This window comes from Rhinoraja longicauda, chromosome 7 (genome assembly GCF_053455715.1).
Source record: "Rhinoraja longicauda isolate Sanriku21f chromosome 7, sRhiLon1.1, whole genome shotgun sequence".
NCBI classification, from domain to species: Eukaryota; Metazoa; Chordata; class Chondrichthyes; order Rajiformes; family Arhynchobatidae; genus Rhinoraja; species Rhinoraja longicauda.
Window position 1 is genome coordinate 1,488,140 of NC_135959.1, and position 26,592 is coordinate 1,514,731.

The 26,592-nt window shown below is 48.1% G+C and overlaps 3 protein-coding genes across 4 annotated transcripts in view; 2 read left to right on the plus strand and 1 right to left on the minus strand.

Moving 5' to 3' along the window:
* LOC144595410 (X-ray radiation resistance-associated protein 1-like) overlaps positions 1-8,577 on the minus strand; it is a 28,661-nt gene extending 20,084 nt beyond the window's left edge. Inside the window, exon 1 of the mRNA XM_078402912.1 lies at positions 8,449-8,577. The gene's annotated coding sequence lies outside the window, so the exon portion shown is untranslated. The remainder of the gene's footprint in view (positions 1-8,448) is intronic.
* spcs2 (signal peptidase complex subunit 2) lies at positions 1-24,620 on the plus strand. 2 transcript variants are annotated; one of them, XM_078401940.1, is made up of 5 exons: positions 1-300; positions 15,891-15,974; positions 18,368-18,528; positions 20,185-20,319; positions 23,194-24,620. In XM_078401940.1, exons 1-5 carry the CDS (start codon positions 1-3, stop codon positions 23,378-23,380), a joined length of 867 nt encoding a protein of 288 aa, XP_078258066.1. In that variant the 3' UTR covers positions 23,381-24,620. The 2 variants fall into 2 exon arrangements, with proteins under 2 accessions (XP_078258066.1, XP_078258067.1); XM_078401941.1 differs by lacking the exon at positions 1-300 and adding an exon at positions 8,934-9,058 and having other exon boundaries at positions 18,368-18,527; positions 20,184-20,319.
* LOC144595021 (E3 ubiquitin ligase Rnf121) overlaps positions 1-26,592 on the plus strand; it is a 239,684-nt gene that overhangs the window by 128,848 nt on the left and 84,244 nt on the right. The window lies entirely within an intron of this gene.

The following is a 26,592-nucleotide window of genomic DNA, read 5'->3' on the forward strand; positions in this document are numbered from 1 at the left end:
ATGAGGCACCAGCGCAACAAGAAGACCTGCCACGAATTTAAGAATGAATGGGCCGCCAAATACCCATGTATTCAACCCGTCCCGGAGTGTGTGCAGAACTTTTACTGTATGGTGTGTGAAGTCTACCTGAGCTGTGCCCGATGTGGGGAGAAAGATATCACCAAGCATCTGAGCACCTTGTATCACTGCAGGAAATCTGAAACACAAAACCCAGTCTACAGGGAGAAGGATATGATTGAAACCGTTCTGGGTGAAGTTGCCAAATTGGGTGAAAAGATTTATGTCTATCTCTACAAGGTAGTGAGTATTTATCTGAGCTAACCGTGTCGGCCGGTCTGGTTTGAGATCAAAAACAAGATCATTTTGTCTTCCAAATGGGTCGACTAAATTGTCACTCGATATAATGCCATTGTGACATCTTGTCTCATGCAGCACAGAAATAAACCCTTCGGCCCAACTCCCCCATGCCGACCCAAGATGTCCATATGACATCTGAAGGAAGATATGAAGAAAGACTGGATAGACTCGGCTTGTACTCGCTGGAATTTAGAAGATTGAAGGGGGATCTTATAGAAACTTACAAAATTTTTAAGGGGTTGGACAGGCTAGATGCAGGAAGATTGTTCCCGATGTTGGGGAAGTCCAGAACAAGGGGTCACAGTTTAAGGATAAGGGGGAAGTCTTTTAGGGCCGAGATGAGAAATTTTCTTTTTCACACAGAGAGTTGGATGATCAGCCATGATCATATTGAATGGCGGTGCAGGCTCGAAGGGCCGAATGGCCTACCCCTGCACCTATTTTCTATGTTTCTACGTCCCATCTATGCTAGTTCCATTTGCCCACATTTGGCTCATAACCTTTCCTATCCATGCACCTGCCCAAATATTGTTTTTTAAATGTTGTTATAATACCTGCAACAGCCACTTCCTCTGGCAGCTTGTTCCATACACCCACTACCCTCTGTGTAAAATAGTTGCCCCTCACCTTAAACCGACGTCCCCTAGTTCTTGATTCCCCGACCCCAGGGAGATTACATTTGGTTTCACGCCTCAAGAATAGCAGAACTTGCAACCAGGTCATTGAAAACGATATAAATATTCTCAATCAGAATGATGATCTTTGCGTTATTTCATATCCAAGATCCTGTAGTTGTATAGCGATAGCAAAACAGACTCGTATAAATCTATACTATAGAAAGAGATCCATTGGCCTGTCGTACCAACGCCAAAGAGTTGTTGACATAAATATTATTTTGCTGCATTCATCTGCAGCCATGTATTGCAATAAATATAAGTCAGGAAGTCACAATGCAGCTTTATAGAACTTTGGTCAGGCTGCATCTGGAGTATTACATGCAGTTCTGGTCGCCCCCATTACAGGAAGGATGTGGAGGCTTTGGAGAGGGTGCAGAAGAGGTTCACCAAAATGATGCCTAGATTCGGGGGTATTAACTACAGAGAGAGGTTGGACAGACTTGGGTTATTTTTGCTGGATGTTGAGGGGAGGTAGAGGGGGAGACCTGATGGAGGTATATGAGAGGCATAGATCGAGTAGACAGTCAAAACCTTTTCCCCAGGAAGGAAATAACAAATACCACACAGAGGCTGGTGGGTGCATGGAACAAGCTGCCAGAGGAGGTACAGTAGTTGAGGCTGGGACTATCCCATCGTTCAAGAAACAGTTAGACAGGTACATGGATGGGACAGGTACCAAGCGCAGGGACATGTTGGCCGGTGTGGGCAAGTTGGGCCGAAGGGTCCATTTCCACACTGTATCACTCTATGACTCTATCACAGGGCGCAACCTTTAAGGTGAAAGTGGCATGGTTTAAAGACGTTTACTAGGTTAATTCCCGGAATGGTGGGACTGTCATATGTTGAAAGACTGGCGCGACTAGGCTTGTATACACTGGAATTTAGAAGGATGAGAGGGGATCTTATCGAAACGTATAAGATTATTAAGGGGTTGGACACGTTAGAGGCAGGAAACATGTTCCCAATGTTGGGGGAGTCCAGAACCAGGGGCCACAGTTTAAGAATAAGGGGTAGGCCATTTAGAATGGAGATGAGGAAAAACTTTTTCAGTCAGAGAGTTGTAAATCTGTGGAATTCTCTGCCTCAGACGGCAGTGGAGGCCAATTCTCTGAATGCATTCGAGAGAGCTAGATAGAGCTCTTAAGGATAGCAGAGTCAGGGGGTATGGGGAGAAGGCAGGAACAGGGTACTGATTGAGAATGATCAGCCATGATCACATTGAATGGCGGTGCTGGCTCGAAGGGCCGAATGGCCTACTCCTGCACCTATTGTCTATTGTCTATTATACAGGGAATGGTGAGTGTTTGGAACGTACTGGTGAGGTTAGTGGTGGAGGCAGATATGATAATGCCGTTTAAGAGACTTGGACATGCAGAGAACAGAGGGATATAGATTATAATACGCAGGCAAATATGCAGAGAACAGAGGGATACAGATTATATGCAGGCAAATAAGAGTTGATCTTGGCATCATCTTCAGCACAGGCATTGTGGGGTGAAGGGCTTGTACTTGTGTTATAATGTTCTATGTTCTAAATCTATTTGCTCATACAGGTATGTTAAATGTGGTAAAGGTTTCGGCGTTCACCACCCATTTTAGGCAGAAAACTCTGGACTGCCACTACATTTTGGATGGAAAAAAACCCATTCCACCATGTCCCTCCAAACCCACCATGACTAATGTTTCTGCCTCCTAGTTTTGTTCCTGCACTGAGGGAAATAAATTCCTTCTTATCCATGAAACTGTAAAACTGTTAAATAATTAATTAACCCCTGCTCCTTGTACAATATCATGTCTAGCATGTCAAGGTTGAACATGAGGCTGTTAGACAATAGACAACAGGTGCAGGAGTAGGCCTTTCGGCCCTCGAGCCAGCACCGCCATTCACTGTGATCATGGCTGATCATCCACAATCAGTACCCCGTTCCCGCCTTCTCCCCATATCCCTTGACTCCGCTATCTTTAAGAACTCTATCTAACTCTCTCTTGAAAGCACTGTTCTAAGAATTTTTTAATGAAATGGAACACAAAAGCACACCGTGCAGAGCTCTGGGGTGTTGGAAGGCAGAGGGATCTAGGATTTATTTAGGATCAAGAGTCAAGAATGTTTTATTGTCAGAGGGCCCAGATAGAACAATGAAATTCTTACTTGCTGCAGCATAACAGCACAACATCCAGGATCATTGTAATCATGTATTATCTTTCTGCTGACTGGTTAGCATGCAACAAAAGCTTTTCACTGTACCTCGGTACATGTGTAAATAAACTAAACTGAACTGAAAAATAAGGAATACAAGCACATAATTCCCTGAAAGTGGCCACGTGGGTAGATAGGGTGGCGACGAAAACTTTTGACAAGTGGGCTTTCATCTGTCAGGGAATTGAGTATAGAAAGACACAAAATGCTAGAGTAACTCAGCAGATCAGGCAGCATCCTTGGAGAAAATGCCAATTGAGTATAGAAGTTAGAACATTATGTTACGGTTGCACAAGACGTTGGTAAGGCTGGGTTTGGTGTATTGTGGTCAGTTTTGGCCACCCTGCTCCAGGACAGATGTCATGAAGTTGGAAAAAGTGCAGGGAAGATTTACCAGCTTGTTGCCAGGACTCGAGATTCTGACCTGTCGGGAGAGGGTCGGCAGGCTAGGAATTTATTCATTGGAGCGCAGGAGGCCTGGGGGTGATGTCACAGAGGTGTATAAAATCATGAGCAGAATAGATAGGGTGAATGCATGGAGTCTTTTACCCAGAGTAGGGGAATCAAGAACCAAAGGCAGACACAAAATGCTGGAATAACTCAGCGGGTCAGGCAGCATCTCGGAAGAAAAGGAATGGATGACATTTCGGGTCAAGACCTGAAATCAAGGAATCAAGACCAGTTAGCCTGACATCGGTGGTGGGGAAGATGCTGGAGTCAATGATTAAAGAGGTAATAACGGCGCATTTGGATAGCGGTAAAAGGATTGGTCCAAGTCAGCATGGATTTATGAAGGGGAAATCCTGCTTGACTAATCTTCTGGGATTTTTGAGGATGTGACAAGTAAAATGGATGAAGGAGAGCCAGTGGATGTGGTGTATCTAGACTTTCAGAAAGCCTTTGATAAGGTCCCGCATGGGAGATTGGTGAGTAAAATTAGAGCACATGGTATTGGGGGAAGGGTATTGACATGGATAGAGAATTGGTTGGCAGACAGGAAGCAAAGAGTGGAAATAAACGAGTCCTTTTCAGAATGGCAGGCAGTGGCGAGTGGAGTGCTGCAAGGCTCGGTGCTGGGGCCGCAACTATTTACAATATATATTAATGATTTGGATGATGGAATTAGAAGTAACACTAGCAAGTTTGCAGATGACACAAAGCTGGGTGGCAGTGTGAACTGCGGAGGATGTTAGGAGGTTGCAGGGTGACTGGGACAGGTTGAGTGAGTGGGCGGATGCGTGGCAGATGCAGTATAATGTAGATAAATGTGAGGTTATCCACTTTGGCGGCAAAAATAAGGAGGCAGATTATTATCTCAATGATGTCAGATTAGGTTAAGGGGAAGTGTAACGAGACCTTGGTGTCCTTGTACACCAGTCACTGAAAGTAAGCGTGCAGGTACAGCAGGCAGTGAAGAAAGCTAATGGCATGTTGGCCTTCATAACGAGAGGATTTGAGTACAGGAGCAAAGAAATCCTTCTACAGTTGTGTTGGGCCCTGGTGAGACCACATCTGGAGTATTGTGTGCAGTTTTGGTCTCCTAGTTTGAGGAAGGAGGTCCTTGCTATTGAGGCAGTGCAGCGTAGGTTCACGAGGTTAATCCCTGGGACGGAGGGACTGTCATATGAGGAAAGATTGGAAAGACTGGGCTTGTATTCACTGCAGTTCAGAAGGATGAGAGGGGATGTTATATAGGCGTATAAAATTATAAAAGAACTAGACAAGCTAGATGCAGGAAAAATGTTCCCAGTGTTGGAGGAGTCCAGAACCAGGGGTCGCAGTCTTAGAATAAAGGGGAGGCCATTTAAAACTGAGATGAGAAGAAACTTTTTCACCCAGAGGGTTGTGAATTTGTGGAATTCTCTGCCACAGAAGGCAGTGGAGGCCAATTCACTGGATGAATTTAAAAGAGAGTTAGATAGAGCTCTAGGGACTAGCGGAATCAAGGGATGTGGGGAGAAGGCAGGCATGGGTTACTGATTGTGGATGATCAGCCATGATCACAATGAATGGCGATGCTGGCTCGAAGGGCCGAATGGCCTCCACCTGCACCTATTTTCTATTTTTAAGGTGCACACACCTTCATTGTCCACATCTTCATTATCCCTTCTTCGCCAGGTGCCCACAACTTCACTGTTCTCCCTTCACCAGGTGCACAGCATCACTATCCCCCATTCTCCAGGTGAGCACACCTTCACTGCCCCTCCCCCTTCACCAGGTGCCCACGCCTTTACTGCCCCCCGTTCACTAGGTGCCTGCAACTTTACTCACCCCCCTTCACCAGGTGCATAGACTTGACTGTACCCCCTTCACCAGGTGCCCACACCTTTACTGGCCACGTTCACCAGGTGCCCACACCTTTACTGCCCCTCCCCCCATCACCATTGCCCACACCTTTAGTGCCCTCCGTTCATCAGGTACACAGACTTGACTGTACCCCCTTCACCAGGTGCCCTCACCTTTACTTGCCCCCTTCACCAGGTGCCCATGTCTTTACTCGCCCCCTTCACCAGGTGCCCACACCTTTATTGCCCTCCTGTTCACCAGGTGCCCACACCTTTACTGCCCCTCCCCCCTTAACCAGGTGCCCACACCTTCACTGCCCCCCATCACCAGGTGCCCTCACCTTCACTGCCCCCCATCACCAGGTGCCCACATCTTCACTGCCCCCTTCACCAGGTGCCCCCTTCAATAGACAATAGACAATAGGTGCAGGAGTAGGCCATTCAGCCCTTCGAGCCAGCACCGCCATTCAATGCGATCATGGCTGATCACTCTCAATCAGTACCCCGTTCCTGCCTTCTCCCCATACCCCCTCACTCCGCTATCCTTAAGAGCCCACACCTTTACTGCCCCCTATCACCAGCTGCCCACACCTTCACTGCCCCCCATCACCAGGGGCCCACACCTTCACTGCTCCCTTCGCCAGGTGCCCACACCTTTACTGCCCCTCTCCTCCTTCACCAGGTGCCCACACCTTCACTGCCCCCCCCTTAACCAGGTACACACACTCCACTGTACCCCTTCACCAGGTGCCCACACCTTTACTGCCCCCCCCTTAACCAGGTACACACACTCTACTGTACCCCCTTCATTATCCCTACTTCGTAAGGTACCCACAACTTCACTGTTCTCCCTTCAGCAGGTGCACATCATCACTATCCCCATTCTCCAGGTGCCCACACCTTCTCTGTCCCCCCCTTCACCAGATGCCCACACCTTCACTGCCCCCCTTCACCAGGTGCCCTCACCTTCACTGCCCCCCCCTTCACCAGGTGCCCCCACCTTCACTGCCCCCCTTCACCAGGTGCCCTCACCTTCACTGCCCCCCCTTCACCAGGTGCCCCCACCTTCACCAGGTGCCCCCACCTTCACTGCCTCCCCTTCACCAGGTGCCCACACCTTCACTGCCCCCCCTTCACCAGGTGCCCTCAACTTTAGTCCCCCCTTCAATAGACAATAGACAATAGGTGCAGGAGTAGGCCATTCAGCCCTTCGAGCCAGCACCGCCATTCAATGCGATCATGGCTGATCACTCTCAATCAGTACCCCGTTCCTGCCTTCTCCCCATACCCCCTCACTCCGCTATCCTTAAGAGCTCTATCCAGCTCTCTGTTGAAAGCATCCAACGAACTGGCCTCCACTTCTGAGGCAGAGAATTCCACACCTTCACCACTCTCTGACTGAAAAAGTTCTTCCTCATCTCCGTTCTAAATGGCCTACCCCTTATTCTTAAACTGTGGCTCCTTGTTCTGGACTCCCCCAACATTGGGAACATGTTTCCTGCCTCTAATGTGTCCAATCCCCTAATTATCTTATATGTTTCAATAAGATCCCCCCTCATCCTTCTAAATTCCAGTGTATACAAGCCCAATCGCTCCAGCCTTTCAACATACGACAGTCCCGCCATTCCGGGAATTAACCTAGTGAACCTACGCTGCACGCCCTCCATAGCAAGAATATCCTTCCTCAAATTTGGAGACTAAAACTGCACACAGTACTCCAGGTGCGGTCTCACCAGGGCCCGGTACAACTGTAGAAGGACCTCTTTGCTCCTATACTCAACTCCTCTTGTTATGAAGGCCAACATTCCATTGGCTTTCTTCACTGCCTGCTGTACCTGCATGCTTCCTTTCATTGACTGATGCACTAGGACACCCAGATCTCGTTGAACTCCCCCTCCTCCTAACCTCCTTCATCAGGTACCCTCACCTTTACTCCTCCCCCCTTCACCAGGTGCCCTCACCTTTACTGCCCCCCTTAACTAGATACACGCACTCCACTGTCCTCCCTTCACCAGGTGCCCCCATACCTTTACTGCCCCTGCCTTCACCAGGTGCCCACACCTCCACAGTCCCCCCCCCTTCACCAGGCCCCCACACCTTTACTGCCCCCCTTCACCAGGTGCCCACACCGCCTCTGTCCCCCCCTTAACCAGGTGTACACACTCCACTGTCCTCCCTTCACCAGGTGCCCATACCTTTACTGCCCCTCCCCTTCACCATGTGCCCACACCTATACTGCCCCTCCTTCACCAGGTGCCCACACCTTCACTGTCCCCCCCTTAACCAGGTACACACTCCACTGTACCCCTTCACCTGGTGCCCTCATCTTTACTCACCCGCCCTTCACCAGGTGCCTATACCTTTACTGCCCCACCTTAACCAGGCACACACACTCCACTGTACCCCCTTCACTGCCCCCCACCGTCACCCAGTGCACATATCTTCATTTTCCCTTCTTCGCTAGGTACCCACAACTTCACTGTTGTCTCTTCACCAGGTGCACATCATCACTATCCCCATTCTCCAGGTGCCCACACCTTCCCTGTCCCCCCTTCACCAGGTGCCCACACCTTCACTGCCCCCCCCCTTCACCAGGAGCCCTCACCTTTACGTCCCCCCTTAATTAGATACACACACTCCACTGTCCTTCCTCCACCAGGTGCCCCCTTATCTTTACTGCCCCTCTCCCTTCACCAGGTGCCCCCACACCTTTACTGCCCCCCTTCACCAGGTGCCCACACCTCCACTGCCCCCCATTCACCAGGTATACACACTCCACTGATGTATCCTCTTCATCAGGTGCCCACACCTCCACTGCCCCCCCAACCAGGTACACACACGCCACTGTACCCCCTTCACCAGGTGCCCACACCTGGCATCCAAACCGTGCGTGCATCGCAACCTCTCTCCCCCCCCCGCCCCCCTCCTTTACCTGTTCTGTCTGACAGACGGGATGTTACACCTAAACCTCCTGCCGCCTGCTGCGTTACGGGTTGAATGTTGCCTGTATTGGAACTGTCGCCATCACAGCGCCGCCCGCTGCTTGGGTCGGTAACTATGGCAACCGCCGGCGATGGCCGCCGGGAGGGAGGGAGCGCGGTGGACTCTGGGTGGTGTGTGTGTGTTTGTGTGTCTGAAGGAGGGTCTCGACCCGAAACGTCGCCCATTCCTTCTCTCCCGAGATGCTGCCTGCCCCGCTGAGTGACTCCAGCTTTTTGTGAATAAATACCTTCGTGTGTGTGTGTGTGAGGCTTCTCCCATGCCCTACCGGACTACAATACCCAGAAGGCTCCGCGGCGGGCGCCCGTCGACGTTCACCGGCGCGCGCGCGCAAGGCCCTTCTGGGAGGCGGAGTTTTAAAACGAGCGCGCACGCGCAAGCGCACTTCCGACCGCGGGCTCTGTGACGTGGCGGGGACGGGGCGGCCGCCCATTGGCCGGCCTGCAGCGCGCGCGCCCGCGCCTCAGTCCCCCCCTCCCCCTCCCCCACACACTCACACAACAATGGCGTCGAGGGCGACCAAGAACGGTTTCCTGTCCAAAGTAAGTCCTCTTATTGCCGCATGCCCGGCCGGGCCTCTACTCCGTCTAGTGTCTAGCCTGGGGAGAAGGCAGGAACGGGGTACCGATTGAGAATGATCAGCCATGATCACAGTCATTGAATGGCGGTGCGTACATGCTCGTAGGGCCGAATGGCCTCCTCCTGCACCTATTGTCTACTGTCTACACCTGGAGATGTGCAGATGTCTGTGTGCAGATGTCTGTGTGCAGATTTGGTCTCCAAATTTGAGGAAGGCCATCCTTGCAGTGGAGGGAGTGCAGCCCAGGTTAATTCCAGCAGGGATGGCGGGACTGCCGTATGTTGAAAGAACAATGGAGCGACTGGGCTAGGTTTTTGTATACACTGGAATTTAGAAGGATGAGAGGGGATCTTATCGAAACGTATAAGATTATTAAGGGGTTGGACACGTTAGAGGCAGGAAACATGTTCCCGATGTTGGGGGGAGTCCAGAACCAGGGGCCACACAGTTTATGAATACGGGGTCGGCCATTTAGAACGGTGATGAGAAAAACCTTTTTCACTCAGAGAGTTGTAAATCTGTGGAATTCTCTGCCTCAGAAGGCAGTGGAGGCCAATTCACTGGATGCATTCAAGAGAGAGCTAGATAGAGCTCTTAATGAATGCGGAGTCAGGGGATATGGGGCGAAGGCAGGAACGGGTTACTGATTGTGAATGATCGGCCATAATCACATTGAATGGCGGTGTTGGCTCGAAGGGCCGAATGGTCTATTCCTGCACCTATTGTCTATTGACCTGATCCCTGATCCATGCTGCGTTTTCCACTAGTATTTCTGTTTCTGCTTTCTACTGCACAACCGCCAACAGCTGGGCTATCTCGTGCAGGTTTCGCTCGTGTGGGTACTGGTTGCATAAAGGGTCATTTAGATTTTTTATGTGGGCAAGTTTGGTGAGATGATCCATGTCCAAGTTGTCGAGCTGTGACGTGAAGAGTGACAACGTTGGTGCACATCTGGTGGTGTCGGGAAGGATGTTCCACTCTCGGATAGTCCATGGAGAAAGTGACTGGGTAGCTATTTTTGTTTGCTCTAATTCTAGTATAAATAAATGAAGTGACCTGGTGGAGGGGAGGTGTGTGGGAGTCTCTAGCCTGTCTGGACTAGTCTCTAGTCTATATGGTCTAGTCTTTAGCCCGTCTGGTCTAGTCTTTAGCCCGTCTGGTCTAGTCTCCAGCCCCTCTGGTCTAGTCCCCAGCCCCTCTGGTCTAGTCCCCAGCCCCTCTGGTCTAGTCCCCAGCCCCTCTGGTCTAGTCCCCAGCCCCTCTGGTCTAGTCCCCAGCCCCTCTGGTCTAGTCCCCAGCCCCTCTGGTCTAGTCCCCAGCCCCTCTGGTCTAGTCCCAAGCCCGTCTGGTCTAGTCCAGTCTCCAGCCTGTGTGGTCTAAACTCTAGTCTAGTCTAGCCAGTCTGGTCTAATCTTTAGTCTGATCGGTCTAATCTGTCTGGTCCCCAGCCCCTCTGGTCAAGTCCCCAGCCCCTCTGTCTGCTCTCGTCTCTAGTCTGTCTGCTCTAGTCTTTAGTGTAGTCTCTTGTCTCGTCTCTAGTCTGTCTGCTCTAGTCTTTGGTCTAGTCTCTTGTCTAGTCTCTAGCCTGTCTGGACTAGTCTAGTGTCTGGTCTAGTCTAGTCTCTAGTCTGTCTGGTCTAGTCTAGTCTCTAGTCTGTCTGGTCTAGTCTAGTCTCTAGTCTGTCTGGTCTAATCTGTAGTCTAGTCTGTAGTCTGGTCTAGTCTCCAGTCTAGCCTGTCTAGTCTCTAGTCTGTCTAGTCTCTAGCCTGTCTGTTCTAGTCTCTAGTCTGTCTGCTCTAGTCTAGCCTGTCTGCTCTAGTCTAGTCTGTCTGGTCTAGTCTCTAGTCTGTCTGCGCTAGTCTAGTATATAGTCTGTCTGGTCTAGTCTCTAGTCTGTCTGGTCTAGTCCAGTGTCTGGTCTCTAGTCTGTCTGGTCTAGTGTTTAGTTTCTAGTCTAGCTGGTCTGGTCTAGTCTCTAGTCTGTCTGCTCTAGTCTAGTCCCTAGTCTGTCTGGTCTAGATCCCTTAACTGTTTCCCCAGTTTCTCATTCATACCCCACATAGTAAGGGAAATTTCCAGAGGCCAATTAACCTACAAACCTGAGATAGACACATAGGGTGAATCATGTGCAAGAAGGAACTGCAGATGCTGGTTTAAATCGAAGATAGACACAAAGTGCTGGAGTAACTCAGTGGGACAGGCGGCATCTCTGGAGAGAAGGGAAATGGGTGATGTTTCGTTACCTTCAGGTAACTTACAAACTTGCACAGTTTTGGGACGCGAGGAAACTGGAGCACCCGGATGAAACCCACGCGGTCACATGGACCATGTGCAAACTCCACATAGACAGCACCCGAGGTTGGGATGGAACCCCACTGTGAGGCAGCGTCTCTACCAGCTGTGGTACTGCGTCACTCACAACATTCTTACTTGCTGCAGCTGAACAGAACCATTAATGTGAAACAACACAAATAAATATACAGTAATATTATAACTCAATAGTCAATAATGCAATTAATAATCAGTGATTCTGACTTTGGAAGGAGAAAAGGCAGGATTGTTAAAGCCCGCCCGCGCTCTGAAATAACAAACTCCATCAGACACTGATAGTAAAGACACAGCTTTATTACGCTGGCGGGGGTGGGAGAGTCACTGCGAATATGGTTACGTACTTGCCAGCTCCACGTGGCAGTCCCACTCCATGAATTTGTGCCCCGGCAGTATATTTATACACGAGTGGTCACGGGTCCAGCTAATCACACAATCTGCACATTTCTGCACCGGTTCTTATTGTCTAGAACAGACTTGTTGTTCTCTGCTGTACTACTTGGTATCGGGCCTTTCTCCTTTAGTCACAACACCCTTTGCAGTTGTGCACAACAACCTGTTATACTTTACCTAGCATTTCTAAGTAAGTAAAGCAGGCTCACCACGCGCAACATGCAATCTGTACACATTAACTCTTAAACCCCCATCCTCCTCTACAGGGGTAGGGGTTGGGACCTGCATGGTAACTCATCCAGGATGGAGACATTTGATGGCGATCCGTTCCTCAGCCCTCCAAACCCCACCCCCACAGGCTTGGCCAATGCTGCCAATTCCTATGTAAAAGGTTAGATTTTTTTTATTGCTTGTGTATTTAACTTCTCTTGCCTTGGCATTCAGTATGCTTTCATTGCTTCAAAACGTTCAAATTACTTAGGGCTGTTTTTATTTAAAGAAGTCTTGCGTGCTTAAAATTATGTATTTAATAAATGGTATTCACATAAATCTACGGTGGCGCAGCGGTAGAGTTGCTGCCTTACAGCGAATGCAGCGCCGGAGACTCAGGTTCGATCCTGACTACGGGCGCCGTCTGTACGGAGTTTGTACATTCTCCCCGTGACCTGCGTGGGTTTTCTCCGAGATCTTCGGTTTCCTCCCACACTCCAAAGACGTACAGGTATGTAGGTTAATTGGCTGGGCAAATGTAAAAATTGTCCCTAGTGGGTGTAGGATAGTGTTAGTGTGCGGGGATCACTGGGCGGCGCGGACCCGGTGGGCTGAAGGGCCTGTTTCTGCGCTGTATCTCTAAAATCTAAAAAAATCTATTCACTTAACAGTTCAAAAGAGATCAATTGTGTTTAATTATCATTTGTACTGGCAACGAAACTATGACATTGTGGATGTAGTGTATAAGCTTATTCAAATACAATAAACAATAATGTAATAAATCAATAACCAGTAATTCTAGGCTACTGGACCAGAATAGTGCAAGTCAGTAACGCAATGAAAATAAACACCAAACTAGATCATAGTTGCTGATCGTTGTGGATAGTAGTGGATCAGTCTGAAGAAGGGTCTCGACCCGAAACGTTATCCATTCCTTCTCTCCCGAGATGCTGCCTGTCCCGCTGAGTTACTCCAGCATTGTGTGTCTACCTTTGTAGTGGATGGTTTGTTTGTTACTGGTGAAAACTAGAACATATTTTGGGGGAGATGTCGGAAACTCTGTAATCTGTCTGCTTAACCACGCACTGATGCCTTTGCCCTTGATTTACTTGGTCCCTGCTAAAATTCATGGCATGTTCTTGAATGGTCCCGACAAAAACTTCCATTTATTGTAGTGTAGTGCTGGAGTAACTCAGCAGGTCAGGCAGCATCTCTGGAGAGAAGGAATGGGTGACGTTTCACAGAGTGCTGGAGTAACTCAGCGGGTCAGGCAGCATCTCTGGAGAGAAGGAATGGGTGACGTTTCAGATGGAGACCCTTCTTCAGTCTTGGGCGGTATAGAGATAGAATGTAGGGGAATGAGAGAGAGGGCTACGTGAAGTTAGAGAAGTCAATGTTCATAGTGTTGGGGGTATAAGCTTCCCAAGCACCTCATATTTGGGTAGTTTACATCCCAGCATTTTGTGTATCATATCATATATATATACAGCCGGAAACAGGCCTTTTTCGGCCCACCAAGTCCGTGCCGCCCAACGATCCCCGTACATTAACACTATCCTACACCCACTAGGGACAATTTTTACATTTACCCAGCCAATTAACCTACATACCTGTACGTCTTTGGAGTGTGGGAGGAAACCGAAGATCTCGGAGAAAACCCACGCAGGTCACGGGGAGAACGTACAAACTCCTTACAGTGCAGCACCCGTAGTCAGGATCGAACCTGAGTCTCCGGCGCTGCATTCACTGTAAAGCAGCAACTCTACCGCTGCGCTACCGTGTATCTTTGATTTAAACCAGCATCTGCAGTTCTTTCCTACACAGGATGTGGAATAGAAATGGGTAAAGATGCAAAAGGGTTTGATAAGATATTTAAGCATGGATTATTTTCACAGAGCCACCGATTCGGGTGTAGGTTTTAAGTTCAGTGAGTTGACCAAGTGGTTGAGGATTTTTTTCAGTGCTGAGTTGTGAAGATGTGAAATTTTCTGTTGAAAATTATGAATAAAATGGAATAAATGAATGTTTTAGAATCAAAATTGATAATTAAAAAATATATAAATTGATAATTAGACAAATGTTGCCCTGAATGGATGCACAGTGAGCAGGTTGTTTTTCCATAATGAAGTCTGGAATTTGGGAGCGGGATAAGTGGTTATAAGTGAGATGAGATTTGAATCTTTTGAGTTATTCTCCCCATTATTCAATGATCGCTCCATCATTGAGGACATTTGGGGTAGGTCATAAGGTGTGAAAGGAGTGGAATTAAACCATTCGGCCCATCAAGTCTACTCCGCCATTCAATCATGGCTTATCTATCTCCCTCCCAACCCCATTCTCCTGCCTTCTCCCCATAACCCCTAACATCTGTGCTAATCAAGAATCTATCTCAATTCCACAGATTCACCACCCTCTGACTAAAGAAATTCCTCCTCACCTCCTTCCTAAAGGAAAGTCCTTCAATTCTGAGGCTGTGACCTCTAGTCAGAGACCGTTAGACTCTCCCGCTAGTGGAAACATCCTCTCCACGTCCACTCTATCCAAGCCTTTCACTTTGGTACGTTTCAATGAGGTCCCCCCTCATTCTTCCAAAATCCAGCGAGTACAGGCCCAGTGCCGTCAAACGCTCATCATAGGTTAACCCACTCATTCCTGGGATCATTCTTATACACCTCCTCTGGACCCTCTCCAGAGCCAGCACATCCTTCCTCAGATATGGTGCCTAAAATTGTTCTCAATACTCCAAATGCGGCCTGACCAGTGCCTTATAGAGCCTCAGCATTACATCCCTGTTTTTGTATTCTAGCCCCTCTTGAAATAAATGCGTTTGCCTTTCTACCGATTCGACTTGCAGGTTAACTTTTTTGGGAATCCTGCACCAGCACTCCCATGTCTCTTTGTACCTCCGATTTCTGGATTCTCTCCCAATTTAGAAAATAGTATATGCTATTTAGTAGGATACTAGATTTATCGACCCTGTGAGAATCAGTGGAGATTGCATGGGAAGGTGGGTTTGAAGCAGACGTTTGCCTTGGGTCTCATTGGCTTTGGAGGCCGTGGCCCAAATGCAATAGGACTAGGCCAGAATGCCAACTTAGTTGGCATGGACAATGTGGGCCAAAGGGCCTGTTGCTGTGCAGTATGACTCCATGATTGCACAGCAGTTACAGAGGATGCGACATATTGCTGTGTTAGAAACAGAAAATAGGTGCAGAAGGAGGACATTCAGCACTTCGAGCCAGCACCGCCATTCATTGTGATCATGGCTGATCATCCACAATCAGTAACCCGTGCCTGCCTTCTCCCCATATCCCTTGATTCCACTAGCCCCTAGAGCTCTATCTAACTCTCCTTTAAATTCATTCAGTGAATTGGCCTCCACTGCCTTCTGTGGCAGAGAATTCTACAAATTCACAACTCTCTGGGTGAAAAAGTTCCTTCTCACCTCGGTATTAAATGGCCTCTCCTTTATTCTTAGACTGTGGCCCCTGGTTCTGGACGCCCCCAACATTGGGAACATTTTTCCTGCATCTATCCTGTCCAGCCCTTTTATAATTTTATACGTCTCTATAAGATCCCCTCTCATCCTTCTAAATTCCAATGAATATAAGCCTAGTCTTTCCAATCTTTCCTCATATGACAGTTCCGCCATCCCAGGGATTAACCTCGTGAACCCTTCGCTGCACTGCCTCAATAGCAAGGATGTCCTTCTTCAAATTAGGAGACCAAAACTGCACACAATGCTCCAGATGTGGTCTCACCAGGGCCCTGTACAACTGCAGCATGACTCCATAATAGCACAGCAGTTAGGAGGATGCAACATATTTCTGTGTTCTTAATTTTTCCTCTTTTTTTCTCATAGTGGAAGATTGATGACAAGCCAATTAAGATTGATAAGTGGGATGGTGCAGCTGTGAAAAATGCCTTGGACGACGCTGCCAAAAAGGTAGGCAAAGTGAATTTCCTGCAGTTTAACCAGTTCACCTGACTCTGGACAGGTTGTGTGAGTGGGCGTATGCATGGCAGATGCAGTTTAATGTGGATAAGTGTGAGGTTATCCACTTTGGTGGTAAGGATAGGAAGGCAGATTATTATCTGAATCGTGTCAAGTTAGGAAAAGGGGACGTAATAATAATAATAATAATACATTACATTTATATAGCACTTTTCATATACTCAAAGACGCTTTACAGGGATTTAGAGAACAACGTACAACGAGATCTGGGTGCCCTAGTGCATCAGTCACTGAAAGGAAGCATGCAGGTACAGCAGGCAGTGAAGAAAGCCAATGGAATGTTGGCCTTCATAACAAGAGGAGTTGAGTATAGGAGCAAAGAGGTCCTTCTGCAGTTGTACAGGGCCACTGGTGGCCTGGTGGGTAAGGCAAAGCAGCGCCTTTACCACCTTAGACAGCTGAGGAAATTCAGAGTGTGTCTGAGGATCCTTCATTGCTTCTACTCTGGGGCTGTAGAGAGCATCCTGTCCGGCAACATTACAGTCTGGTTTGGGAACAGCTCTGCCCAGGACAGGATGGCCCTGCAGAGAGTAGTGCGTTCGGCAGAACGCACCATGGGAACTACACTCGTTCCCCTGCAGGACCTATACATCAGGAGGTGCAGATCCAGAGCAAGCAAGATCATGAGGGACCCCTGCCACCCCAGTAACGGACTGTTCCAGATGCTACGGTCAGGCAAACGCCTCCGCTGTCACGCTGTGAAAACGGAGAGGATGAGACGGAGTTTCTTCCCACAGGCCATCAGGACTGTCAACTTTTATAACTCCGGAGACTAAATTTATATGCTGTAACTGTAATTCTTTTTTTGTGCACAATCCGCAGGCATTGCCACTTTCATTTCACTGCACATCGTGTATGTGTATGTGACAAATAAACTTGACTTGACTTGACTTGACCCTAGTGAGACCGCACCTGGAGTACTGTGTGCAGTTTTGGTCTCCAAATTTGAGGAAGGATCTTCTTGCTATTGAGGGCGTGCAGCGTAGGTTTACTAGGTTAATTCCCGGAATGGCGGGACTATCATATGTTGAAAGACTGGAGTGACTAGGCTTGTATACACTGGAATTTCGAAGGATGAGAGGGGATCTTATTGAAACATATAAGATTATTAAGGGGTTAGACACGTTAGAGGCAGGAAACATGTTCCCAATGTTGGGGGAGTCCAGAACCAGGGGCCACAGTTTAAGAATAAGGGGTAGGCCATTTAGAATTGAGATGAAGAAAAACTTTTTCAGTCAGAGAGTTGTAAATCTGTGGAATTCTCTGCCTCAGAAGGCAGCGGAGGTCAATTCTTTGAATGCTTTCAAGAGAGAGCTAGATAGAGCTCTTAAGGATAGCGGAGTCAGGGGGTATGGGGAGAAGGCAGGAATGGGGTACTGATTGAGAATGATCAGCCATGATCACATTGAATGGCGGTGCTGGCTCGAAGGGCCGAATGGCCTCCTCCTGCACCTATTGTCTATTGTCTAAGCCAGTAAAAGTCCTGCTTGTTAATGGGTCGCAGTCTGGAACGGTCTGAATATTTTATTCTGCCAGGAAAAGACTAACTTTTCCATGTAGACAAAAACAATATAGAAACTTTCTCTTCTGATCAGCATGCTAAGTGAAAACTAAATGCTGAATTGAAATGTAAATGTAAAATAAAATCTAAATGGTGAATGTAAAATGTAAAAAACATGTAAACTAGTGAAGGAAAAAAAAACTGCGGATGCTGGTTAAAATCGAAGGTAGACAGGAAATGCTGGAGTAACTCAGCGGGTCAGGCAGCATCTCGGGAGAGAAGGAATGGGTGACGTTTCGGGTCGAGACCCTTCTTCAGACTGATGTCTGGGGAGGAGGCAGGACAAAGATAGAATGTAGTTGGAGACAGTAAGACCCCAGCGGTATGAACATTGACTTCTCTAACTTCAGGTAGTCCCTGCTTTCCCTCTCTCTCCCCTCCCCCTTCCCAGTTCTCCCACTAGTCTTACTGTCTCCGTCGACATTCTATCTTTGTCCCGCCCCCTCCCCTGACATCAGTCTGAAGAAGGGTCTCGACCCGAAACGTCACCCATTCCTTCTCTCCTGAGATGGTGCCTGACCCGCTGAGTTACTCCAGCATTTTGTGTCGTCCTTCGATGTAAAACTAGTGAATGCAGTTTCAGGAACTTCTCAGTCAAGTGTAAATTGTAATCTGCCTGCAACACTAACTCGAGTTCCGTCTCTAAATACAATCCTGACTTTGAGTATTTTCCAACTTTAAATGTTTTTTAATTTAATTTACTGTCACGTGTCATTGTTCTCCATTTGAATTCCTCACATTTTGCTTTTTGCCTCTGTCCTAGGTTCTTCTGGAGAAGTACGAGTATGAGGAGAATTACGGGTTGATTGATGGTCGACTCCTCATCTGCACAATCTCCTGCCTCTTTGCGATAGTCGCCCTGATCTGGGACTACATGCATCCTTTTCCAGAGTCAAAGAACGTACTTGCCGGCTGTGTGCTCTCATATCCTTTTATTTGGAAGCGATGTGTCACTTGAGCACTGGTAGAGTCCCACATTTTTAGGATGTGACACTACAAGTACTTGTTTTATGTGCCTTCTATAAGAGGGCATTGTGGTGCAGCGGTAGAGTTGCTGCCTTGCAGCGCCGCAGACCCGGGTTCGATCCTGACTACGGGCGCTGTCTGTACGGAGTTTGCATGTTCTCCCCGTGACGTGCGTGGGTTTTCTCCGACATCTTCGGTTTTCTCCCACACTCCAAAGACGTACAGGTTTGTAGGTTAATTGGCGTCCACGACCGCCCCGACGTGCCGCGGCAGCGTCTTCACCGGCCCCGAATCGCAGGGCTTGGGTCGGCCCGCTGCGGACCTTTCACGCGGCCTGGAACGTGGCAACTTCAACTGCCTGACCGCGGGAGAAGGCGGCAGGGGAAGAGAAAAGACATTCTGGCCTTCCATCACAGTGAGGAGGTGACTGGAGGAGACTCACTGTGATAGATGTTTCTTTTTTTTGTTTTGTGTTGGTTTGTGATTGTGTGTGTGCGTTGTTGCTTATTTTTATTGCTCTTATTGTTGGACTGTGGGTAACGGAATTTCGTCCAGAAGACTTGTTTTTTTGGATGACAATAAACGTTATTCTGATTCTGATTCTGAAATGTAAAAATTGTCCTGAGTGTGTGTAGGATAGTGTTAATGTGCGGGGATCACTGGTTGCCGCGGACCCGGTGGGCCGAAGGGCCTGTTTCCGATCTGTATCTCTAAAGTACTTGTACAGGCCATTCACTGCTGTACATTGGGAAACATGGCTGGAAATTGTGCAGCCTCGGTTCCTATAAATATCAACAAGGCAGTGACCATATAGATTTGAGGTGGTTTATTATTGTCATGTACCGATACAAAAACTTGAGTTTTGCACACTATTCAGATAAACCGTATTATACTTCAGTACAACAGGGAGTGAAGTAAAGTCACTAATCATAATCATACTTTATTAGCCAAGTATGTTTTGCAACATACGAGGAATTTATTTTGCCATACAGTCATGCCAATTAAAAGCACCAGAACACACAAAATACATTTTAACATGAAGTGTAAGAAAATAACTGCAGATGCTGGTACAAATCGAAGGTATTTATTCACAAAATGCTGGAGTAACTCAGCAGGTCAGGCAGGCATCTCAGGAGAGAAGGAATGGGTGATGTTTCGGGTCGAGACCCTTCTTCAGCCTGATTTTAACATGAACCACCGTGACCTCTACATTCCTCACTGTGATGGAAGGCAAAAAAAGTTTAATTTTCTTCCCTTCTTTGTTCTCCCGCAGTCGGGGGCCTCGAGCCTCCGTTGACGGGACGATCTTGGCTCCCGTAGCCGGCGGCATTTGGGCCCCACCGCGCAGGGCGATCAAGCTCCTGCATTGGCGTGGGGGGGAGGGGGGGGAATCTCAGCTCCCCTGCACTGGCCGATCTGACCCGGGGGTCAGGGCTGGTAGAAACCTGCGGCTGGAGCTTCCCGACATCGGTCTCGACCCGAGACATCGAGCACCTCGAGTTACTAGCAGTAAAGGATAATGTTCCGTTGGCCTTCCAGAGTGTCAGTTGTACCCTGACTTTGTGTTTCATGCAAAAGGAGTACATTCTGCTGTTTTCTTTAACAACGTTGCACCTATTTTGTTATGATGGGAATTCTCACATTTTATACTTCCTACAAAGAGAGAAGCATATTTTTAATTGCTATACAGAAAGACCCTGCTGGATTGGATCCTGGAGATACCTGGCAGCTGTCATCGTCTCTGCGGAGGTACTGAATTTTAATCTCTCCAAACCATGCAACCGGAAAGAAAACCTTTTCACCCAGAAAGTTGTGAATCTGTGGAATTCTCTGCCTCAGAAGGCAGTGGAGGCCAATTCTCTGGATGCTTTCAAGAGAGAGTCAGATAGAGCTCTTAAAGATAGCGGAGTCAGGGGATATGGGGAGAAGGCAGGAACGGGGTACTGATTGTGGATGATCAGCCATGATCACAGTGACTGGCGGTGCTGGATCGAAGGGCCAAACGGTCTACTCCTACACCTATTGTCTGTTGTCTAATGAAGAGGGAAATTTGAGGATGGTGCTAGGTCTTAAGCATCTGAGCTATAGGGAGAGGACTCCTTCAAACGTTGAGGGGTGATTTAATGTGAAGTGTTTAAGATCATGAGGAGAGTAAATAGTTTGAATGCACAATCTTTTACCCCGAGTAGAGGAATCAAGAACTAGAGCATATAGGTTTAATGTGAGAGGGAAAGATGTAATAAGAACCAGAGAGGCAACTTCTTCACTCGGGGTGATGGGTAGATAGAATGAGCTGCCAGGGGAAGTAGATGAGGCAGGTAATATAACAACATTAAAAAAAACACACTTGGTTAGGTACATGGATAGGTTGAAAAGTATGGGCCAAAAGAGGGCAAATGGGACCAGATTAGATATGCAAAAAAGTGACGATGATAAAGGCAACAGGCCATTGTAAGTTGTTTGTAGAGTGAAAACGAGAAGCCAGTGCGATTTGGGTGGGGGAGGGATAGAGAGAGGGAATGCCGGGGTTACCTGAAGTGAGAGAAATCAATATTCACACCACTGGGCTGTAAGCTGCCCAACCAAAATATGAGATATTCCTCCAATTTGTGTTGAGCCTCACTCTGACAATGGAGGAGACCTAGGACAGAAAGGTCACTGTGGGAATGGGAAGGAGAATTAAAATGTTTAGCAACCGGGAGATCAGGTAGGTTCAGGCGGGCTGAGCGAAGGTGTTGCGTGAAACGATCACCCAGTCTGCGTTTGGTCTCACCGATGTATAACAGTCCACATCTTGAACAATGGATACAGTAGATGAGGTTGGAGCAGGTGCAAGTGAACCTCTGCCTAACCTAAAAGGACTGTCGGGGTCCCTGGACAGAGTCGAGGGGGGAAGGTAAAAGGACAGGTGTTGCATCTTCTGCGGTTGATGGGGAAGGGACCTGGGGAGGGGGTGGTTTGGGTGGGAACGGATGAGTTGACCAGGGAGTTGCGGAGGGAACGGTCTCTGCGGAAGGCGGAAAGGGGTGGAGATGGGAAAATGTGGCCAGTGGTGGGATCCCGTTGGAGGTGGCGGAAATTTTGGAGGATTATGTGTTTGTGACAGCTGATGGGGTGGAAGGTGAGGACTAGGGGGACTCTGTCTCTGTTGTGACTAGGGGGAGGGGGAGCAAGGGCGGAGCTGCGGTGTACCGAGGGGACACGAGTGAGGGCCTCATCTATGATGGGAGAGGGGAACCCCCGTTCCCTACAGAAAGAGGACATCTCGGATGTTCTAGAACGGAACACCTCATCTTGGGCACAGATGCGACGTAGACGGAGGAATTGGGAGTTGGGGATAGAGTCTTTGCAGGAGGCAGGGTGGGAAGTCGTGTAGACGAGATAGTTGTGGGAGTCAGTGGGTTTGTAATAGACGTCAGTCAATATCTATTTCTTGTGATGGGACTGTGACATCAAGAAAGGGGAGGGAGGTGTCGGAGATGGTCCAAATAAATTTGGGTGCAGGTTGAAAATTGGTGGTGAAGTTGATGAGGTTGGTTTGTGTGATGGTTTGGGCTGCATCCACAGCTCTGCAATTTCTTGGTCTTAGAAACATAGAAAATAGGTGCAGGAGGAGGCCATTCGGCCCTTCGAGCAAGCACTGCCATTCAATGTGATCATGGCCGATCATCCACAATCAGTAACCTGTGCCTGCCTTCTCCCCATATCCCTTGATTCCACTAGCCCCTAGAGCTCTATCTAACTCTCTTTTAAATTCATCCAGTAACTTGGCCTCCACTGCCCTCTGTGGCAGAGAATTCCACAGATTCACAACTCTCTGGGTGAAAAAGTTTCTTCTTATCTCAGTTTTAAATGGCCTCCCCTTTATTCTTAGACTGTGGCCCCTGGTTCTGGACTCCCCCAACATTGGGAACATTTTTCCTGCATCTAGCTTGTCCAGTCCTTTTATAATTTTATACGTCTCTCTGAGATCCCCTCTCGTCCTTCTAAACTCCAGTCTTGGATGGAGCTGCTTCCAAACCAGGCTGTGATGTGTCCCGCTAGTATTAGACGGAAGTCTAGAATGTATTGCCACGTTATTGAGCTGTGTCTCAGCCAGCTACTTTGATGGGGTAGCCGGTTGAAGTGAACTAGAATACATGTTGAATCCTTTCACGTTGCCCGTGAATCTTGTCTGTAATAGTCAGGGGAGCAAGTCGTTGACCAATGGTTTCAGGCACGGTGGCACAGCGGTAGAGTTGCTGCCTTACAGCGAATACAGCGCCTGGTACCCGGGTTCCATCCCGACTACAGGCGCTGCCTGTACGGAGTTTGTACGTTCTCCCCGTGACCTGCGAGGGTTATCTCCTAGATCTTCGGTTAACTCCCACACTCCAAAGACGTGCTGGTTTGCAGGTTAATTGGCTTGGTAAATGTAAAAATTGTCCCTAGTGGGTGTCGGATAGTGTTAGTGTGCGGGGATCACTGATCAGCGCGGGCCTGGTGGGCCGAAGGGCCTGTTGCCGCGCTGTATCTCTAAGATTGCAGTTTGTGAGCTTGCCTACGAAATTATTTGTCCTCCCCCCAGATGCAAGACTCTGGAAGATGATTGCCCTGTGCTAACCTTCTAATTATGTTCTCCAGGTTTGATGACCAGTACACCTTAAGAATGACGTTCATTGATGGGCGAACCAACCAGGAGCGGGAGAGGGAATTTACCAAGTCCCTTGAGTACTTCTTCGATGATTCTGGGACCATGGTGATGGATCTGTTTGAGCCAGAAGTGTCGAAGCTGCATGATTCTTTAGGGAAGAAGAAAAAGATGAAATAAGAGTCTGTGTTTGCTTTGCTTTGCATTGTGTTGTACTGCTGGGATCGTACTCAAGAAAAGAAAGGAAAAAAAAAACACTTTTTTGTCGATTTTGTTGTAATTGCATCCCGTTCACCACTGGCTGCTCCCACGGGCTTGTTTGTATTTTCCAACGGCAGCGTATATTTGTACCGCACCTTTGTAACGGAGTGAAATATCCCCGGGCAATTTGCAGGAGGCCTGGACTCTTTGCCAAGGTTGTAGCCTCTGGCACTGACCAGGTCATTGGCATGCAAGCAGAATATTTACCATGGCTAGATCAGTTGGTGGTGTCACTAGATTAGTTTAAAGACTCAGCATGGAAACACACCCTTTGGCCCAACGAGTCCATGCCAACATCGATTACCTCCGATGTTACTAGGTTACGTAGAAAATAGGTGCAGGAGGAGGCCATTTGGCCCTTCGAGCCAGCACCACCATTCATTGTGATCTTGGCTGATCGTCCACAATCAGTAACCCGTGCCTGCCTTCTCCCCATATCCCTTGATTCCGCTAGCCCCTAAAGCTCTATCTTTTAAATTCATCCAGTGAATTGGCCTCCACTGCCTTCTGTGGCAGAAAATTCAACAAATTCACAACTCTCTGGGTGAAAAGTTTCTTCTCCCCTCAGTTTTAAAAGGCCTCCCCTTTATTCTTAGACTGTGGCCCCTGGTTCTGGACTCCCCCAACATTGGGAACATTTTTCCTGCATCTAGCTTGTCCAGTCCTTTTACAATTTTACACGTCTCTATAAGATCCCCTCTCATCCTTCTAAACTCCAGTGAATATGAGCCCAATCTTTCCTCGTATGACAGTCCCGCCATCTCAGGGATCAATCTCGTGAACCTACGCTGCACTGCCTCAATAGCAAGGATGTTCTTCCTCAAATTAGGAGACCAAAAATGCAAACGAGAACTTATCCGCTTGTCCGTCATTAGACGTCGGACGTGCAGCCTGAAAGTTTAGTTCAGTTTATTATCGTCACATAGAAACATAGAAAAAAGGTGCAGGAGGTGGCCATTTGGCCCTTTGATCCAGCACCGCCATTCATTGAGATCATGGCTGATCGTCCACAATCAATAACCCGTGCCTGCCTTCTCCCCATATCCCTTGATTCCACCAGCCCCGATAGCTCTATCTAACTCTCTCTTAAATCCATCCAGTGATTTGGCTTCCACTGTCCTCTGTGGCAGAGAATTCCACAAATTCACAACTCTGGGTGGGTGAAAAAGTCACGTGTACTGAGGTACAGAGAAAAGCTTTTGTTTGCGTGCTATCCAGTGAAAAAGAGTTCACCATTTAGTGCAAGATGAATTCTGAGATAGATGGAGAGTGGTCAGCCAAAACATTATGCCCACCTGCCTAATATGCTGTTGGTCCTCTGTGTGCAGCCCCATACGCAGCAGGGTGCGATGCACTGTGTATTGTGACACATTCCTCCCGTCACCACCATTAACATTTTCTGTGACTTGTGCCACAGTCGACCTTCTGTCTGTTCGGACCAGACGGGATAGCCTTCGTTGCCCTCGCGCATCGATGAGCCTTGGGCGCCCAACACCCTGTCTGTCGCCGGTTTGTGGTTTGTCCCTCCTCGGACCACTGTCGGTCGGTACTCACCACTGCTGACCGGGAGCACCCCACAAGCCTTGCCGTTTCAGAGATGCTCTGACCCAGTCGTCTGGCCATAACAATTTGGCCCTAGTCAAAGTCGCTCAGGTCTTTACTCCCGCCCATTCCTCCTGCATCCAACACGTCAACTTCAAGAACTGACTGTTCACATGCTGCCTAATATATCCCACCCCTTGACAGGTGCCGTTGTAACAAGATAATCAATGTTATTCACTTCGCCTGTCAGTGGTCATAATGTTTTGGCTCATGGGTGGAGACATGGGTAACTGAAGTTTCTCAGGTGATGTTCCCAGGAGGTAACATGGGTAAAACTTTGAGATCAAGAAGGGTGAGTTGGGTGGAGGGGTGAGAGGATGGCTACCTGTGTCTCATTACAGTTTCTCTATCAATCTAGTGCTGCTTGTCTGGCTCCATTTATTTCCTGTGCAGGTTTTATGCAAAGATTTTCCCGTTCGTCTGATTTTATCACAGAGCGGCACGGTGGCGCAGCAGTAGTTACTGCCTTACAGTGCTTTTAGCGCCAGGTATTTCTCGGGTTTTCTTCGAGATCTTCGGTTTCTTCCCACACTCCAAAGACGTGCAGGTTTGTAGGTTAATTGGCTTGGTATAAAATGTAAATTGTCAGTAGACACAAAATGCTGGAGTAACTCAGTGGGTCAGGCATCATCTCTGGAGAGAAATTACTCCAGCATTTTGTGTCTACCTTCGATTTTAACCAGCGTCAGCAGTTTTTTTTCCTACAATGTAAATTGTCCCTAGTGTGTATGGGATAGTATTAATGTGCGGGGATCGCTGGTCAGTGTGGACTCAGTGGGCCGAAGGGCCTGCTTCTGCGCTTTTTCCTCTAAACTAAATTGAAGTAAGGAGGAGAACTTCTTCAAAGTGGACATACCTTGAAGAGAAATCGCAGTGGAGTGACAAGTAGTATAAGAAAATAACTGCAGATGCTGGTACAAATCGATTTATTCACAAAATGCTGGAGTAACTCAGCAGATCAGGCAGCATCTCGGGAGAGAAGGAATGGTGACGTTTCGGGTCGAGACCCTTCTTCAAACCATCAGTCTGAAGAAGGGTCTCGACCCGAAACGTCACCCATTCCTTCTCTCCCGAGATGCTGCCTGACCTGCTGAGTTACTCCAGCATTTTGTGAATAAATCTAAATTGAAGTAAGCCTGAAGAAGGGTCTCGACCTGAATCGTCACCCGTTCCGTCTCTCCAGAGATGCTGCCTGTCCCGCTGAGTTACCCCAGCATTTTGTGTCTACCTTCGATTGAAACCAGCATCTGCAGTTCTTTCCTAAACTAAAGTAGGGATAAGTTAATGCATTTCAAAGCAAACTCAAGTAGTTAAAAGAGTTTGGCACTTCCAAATATGGCCAGAGATTGCGGGGCATTTGAGCATTCTGCTGTTGGATTATATTACATCAGTCATAACCTCTTCAACATTGTGTAGGAAGGAACCAGATGCTGGTTTAAACCGAAGATGAACACAAAATGCTGGAGTAACTCAGTGGCTCAGGCAGCATATCTGGAGAGAAGGAACGGGCGACTTCAGACTGAAAGTCA

Coding starts and splice junctions, on each gene's coding strand:
- spcs2 (XM_078401940.1), top strand. CDS start 1: ATGAGGCACCAGCGCAACAAGAAGACCTGCCACGAATTTAAGAATGAA. Junction 301..15,890: donor ATGTCTATCTCTACAAGGTA/GTGAGTATTTAT, acceptor TTTTTCTCATAG/TGGAAGATTGATGACAAGCC. Junction 20,320..23,193: donor CTGTCATCGTCTCTGCGGAG/GTACTGAATTTT, acceptor TATGTTCTCCAG/GTTTGATGACCAGTACACCT.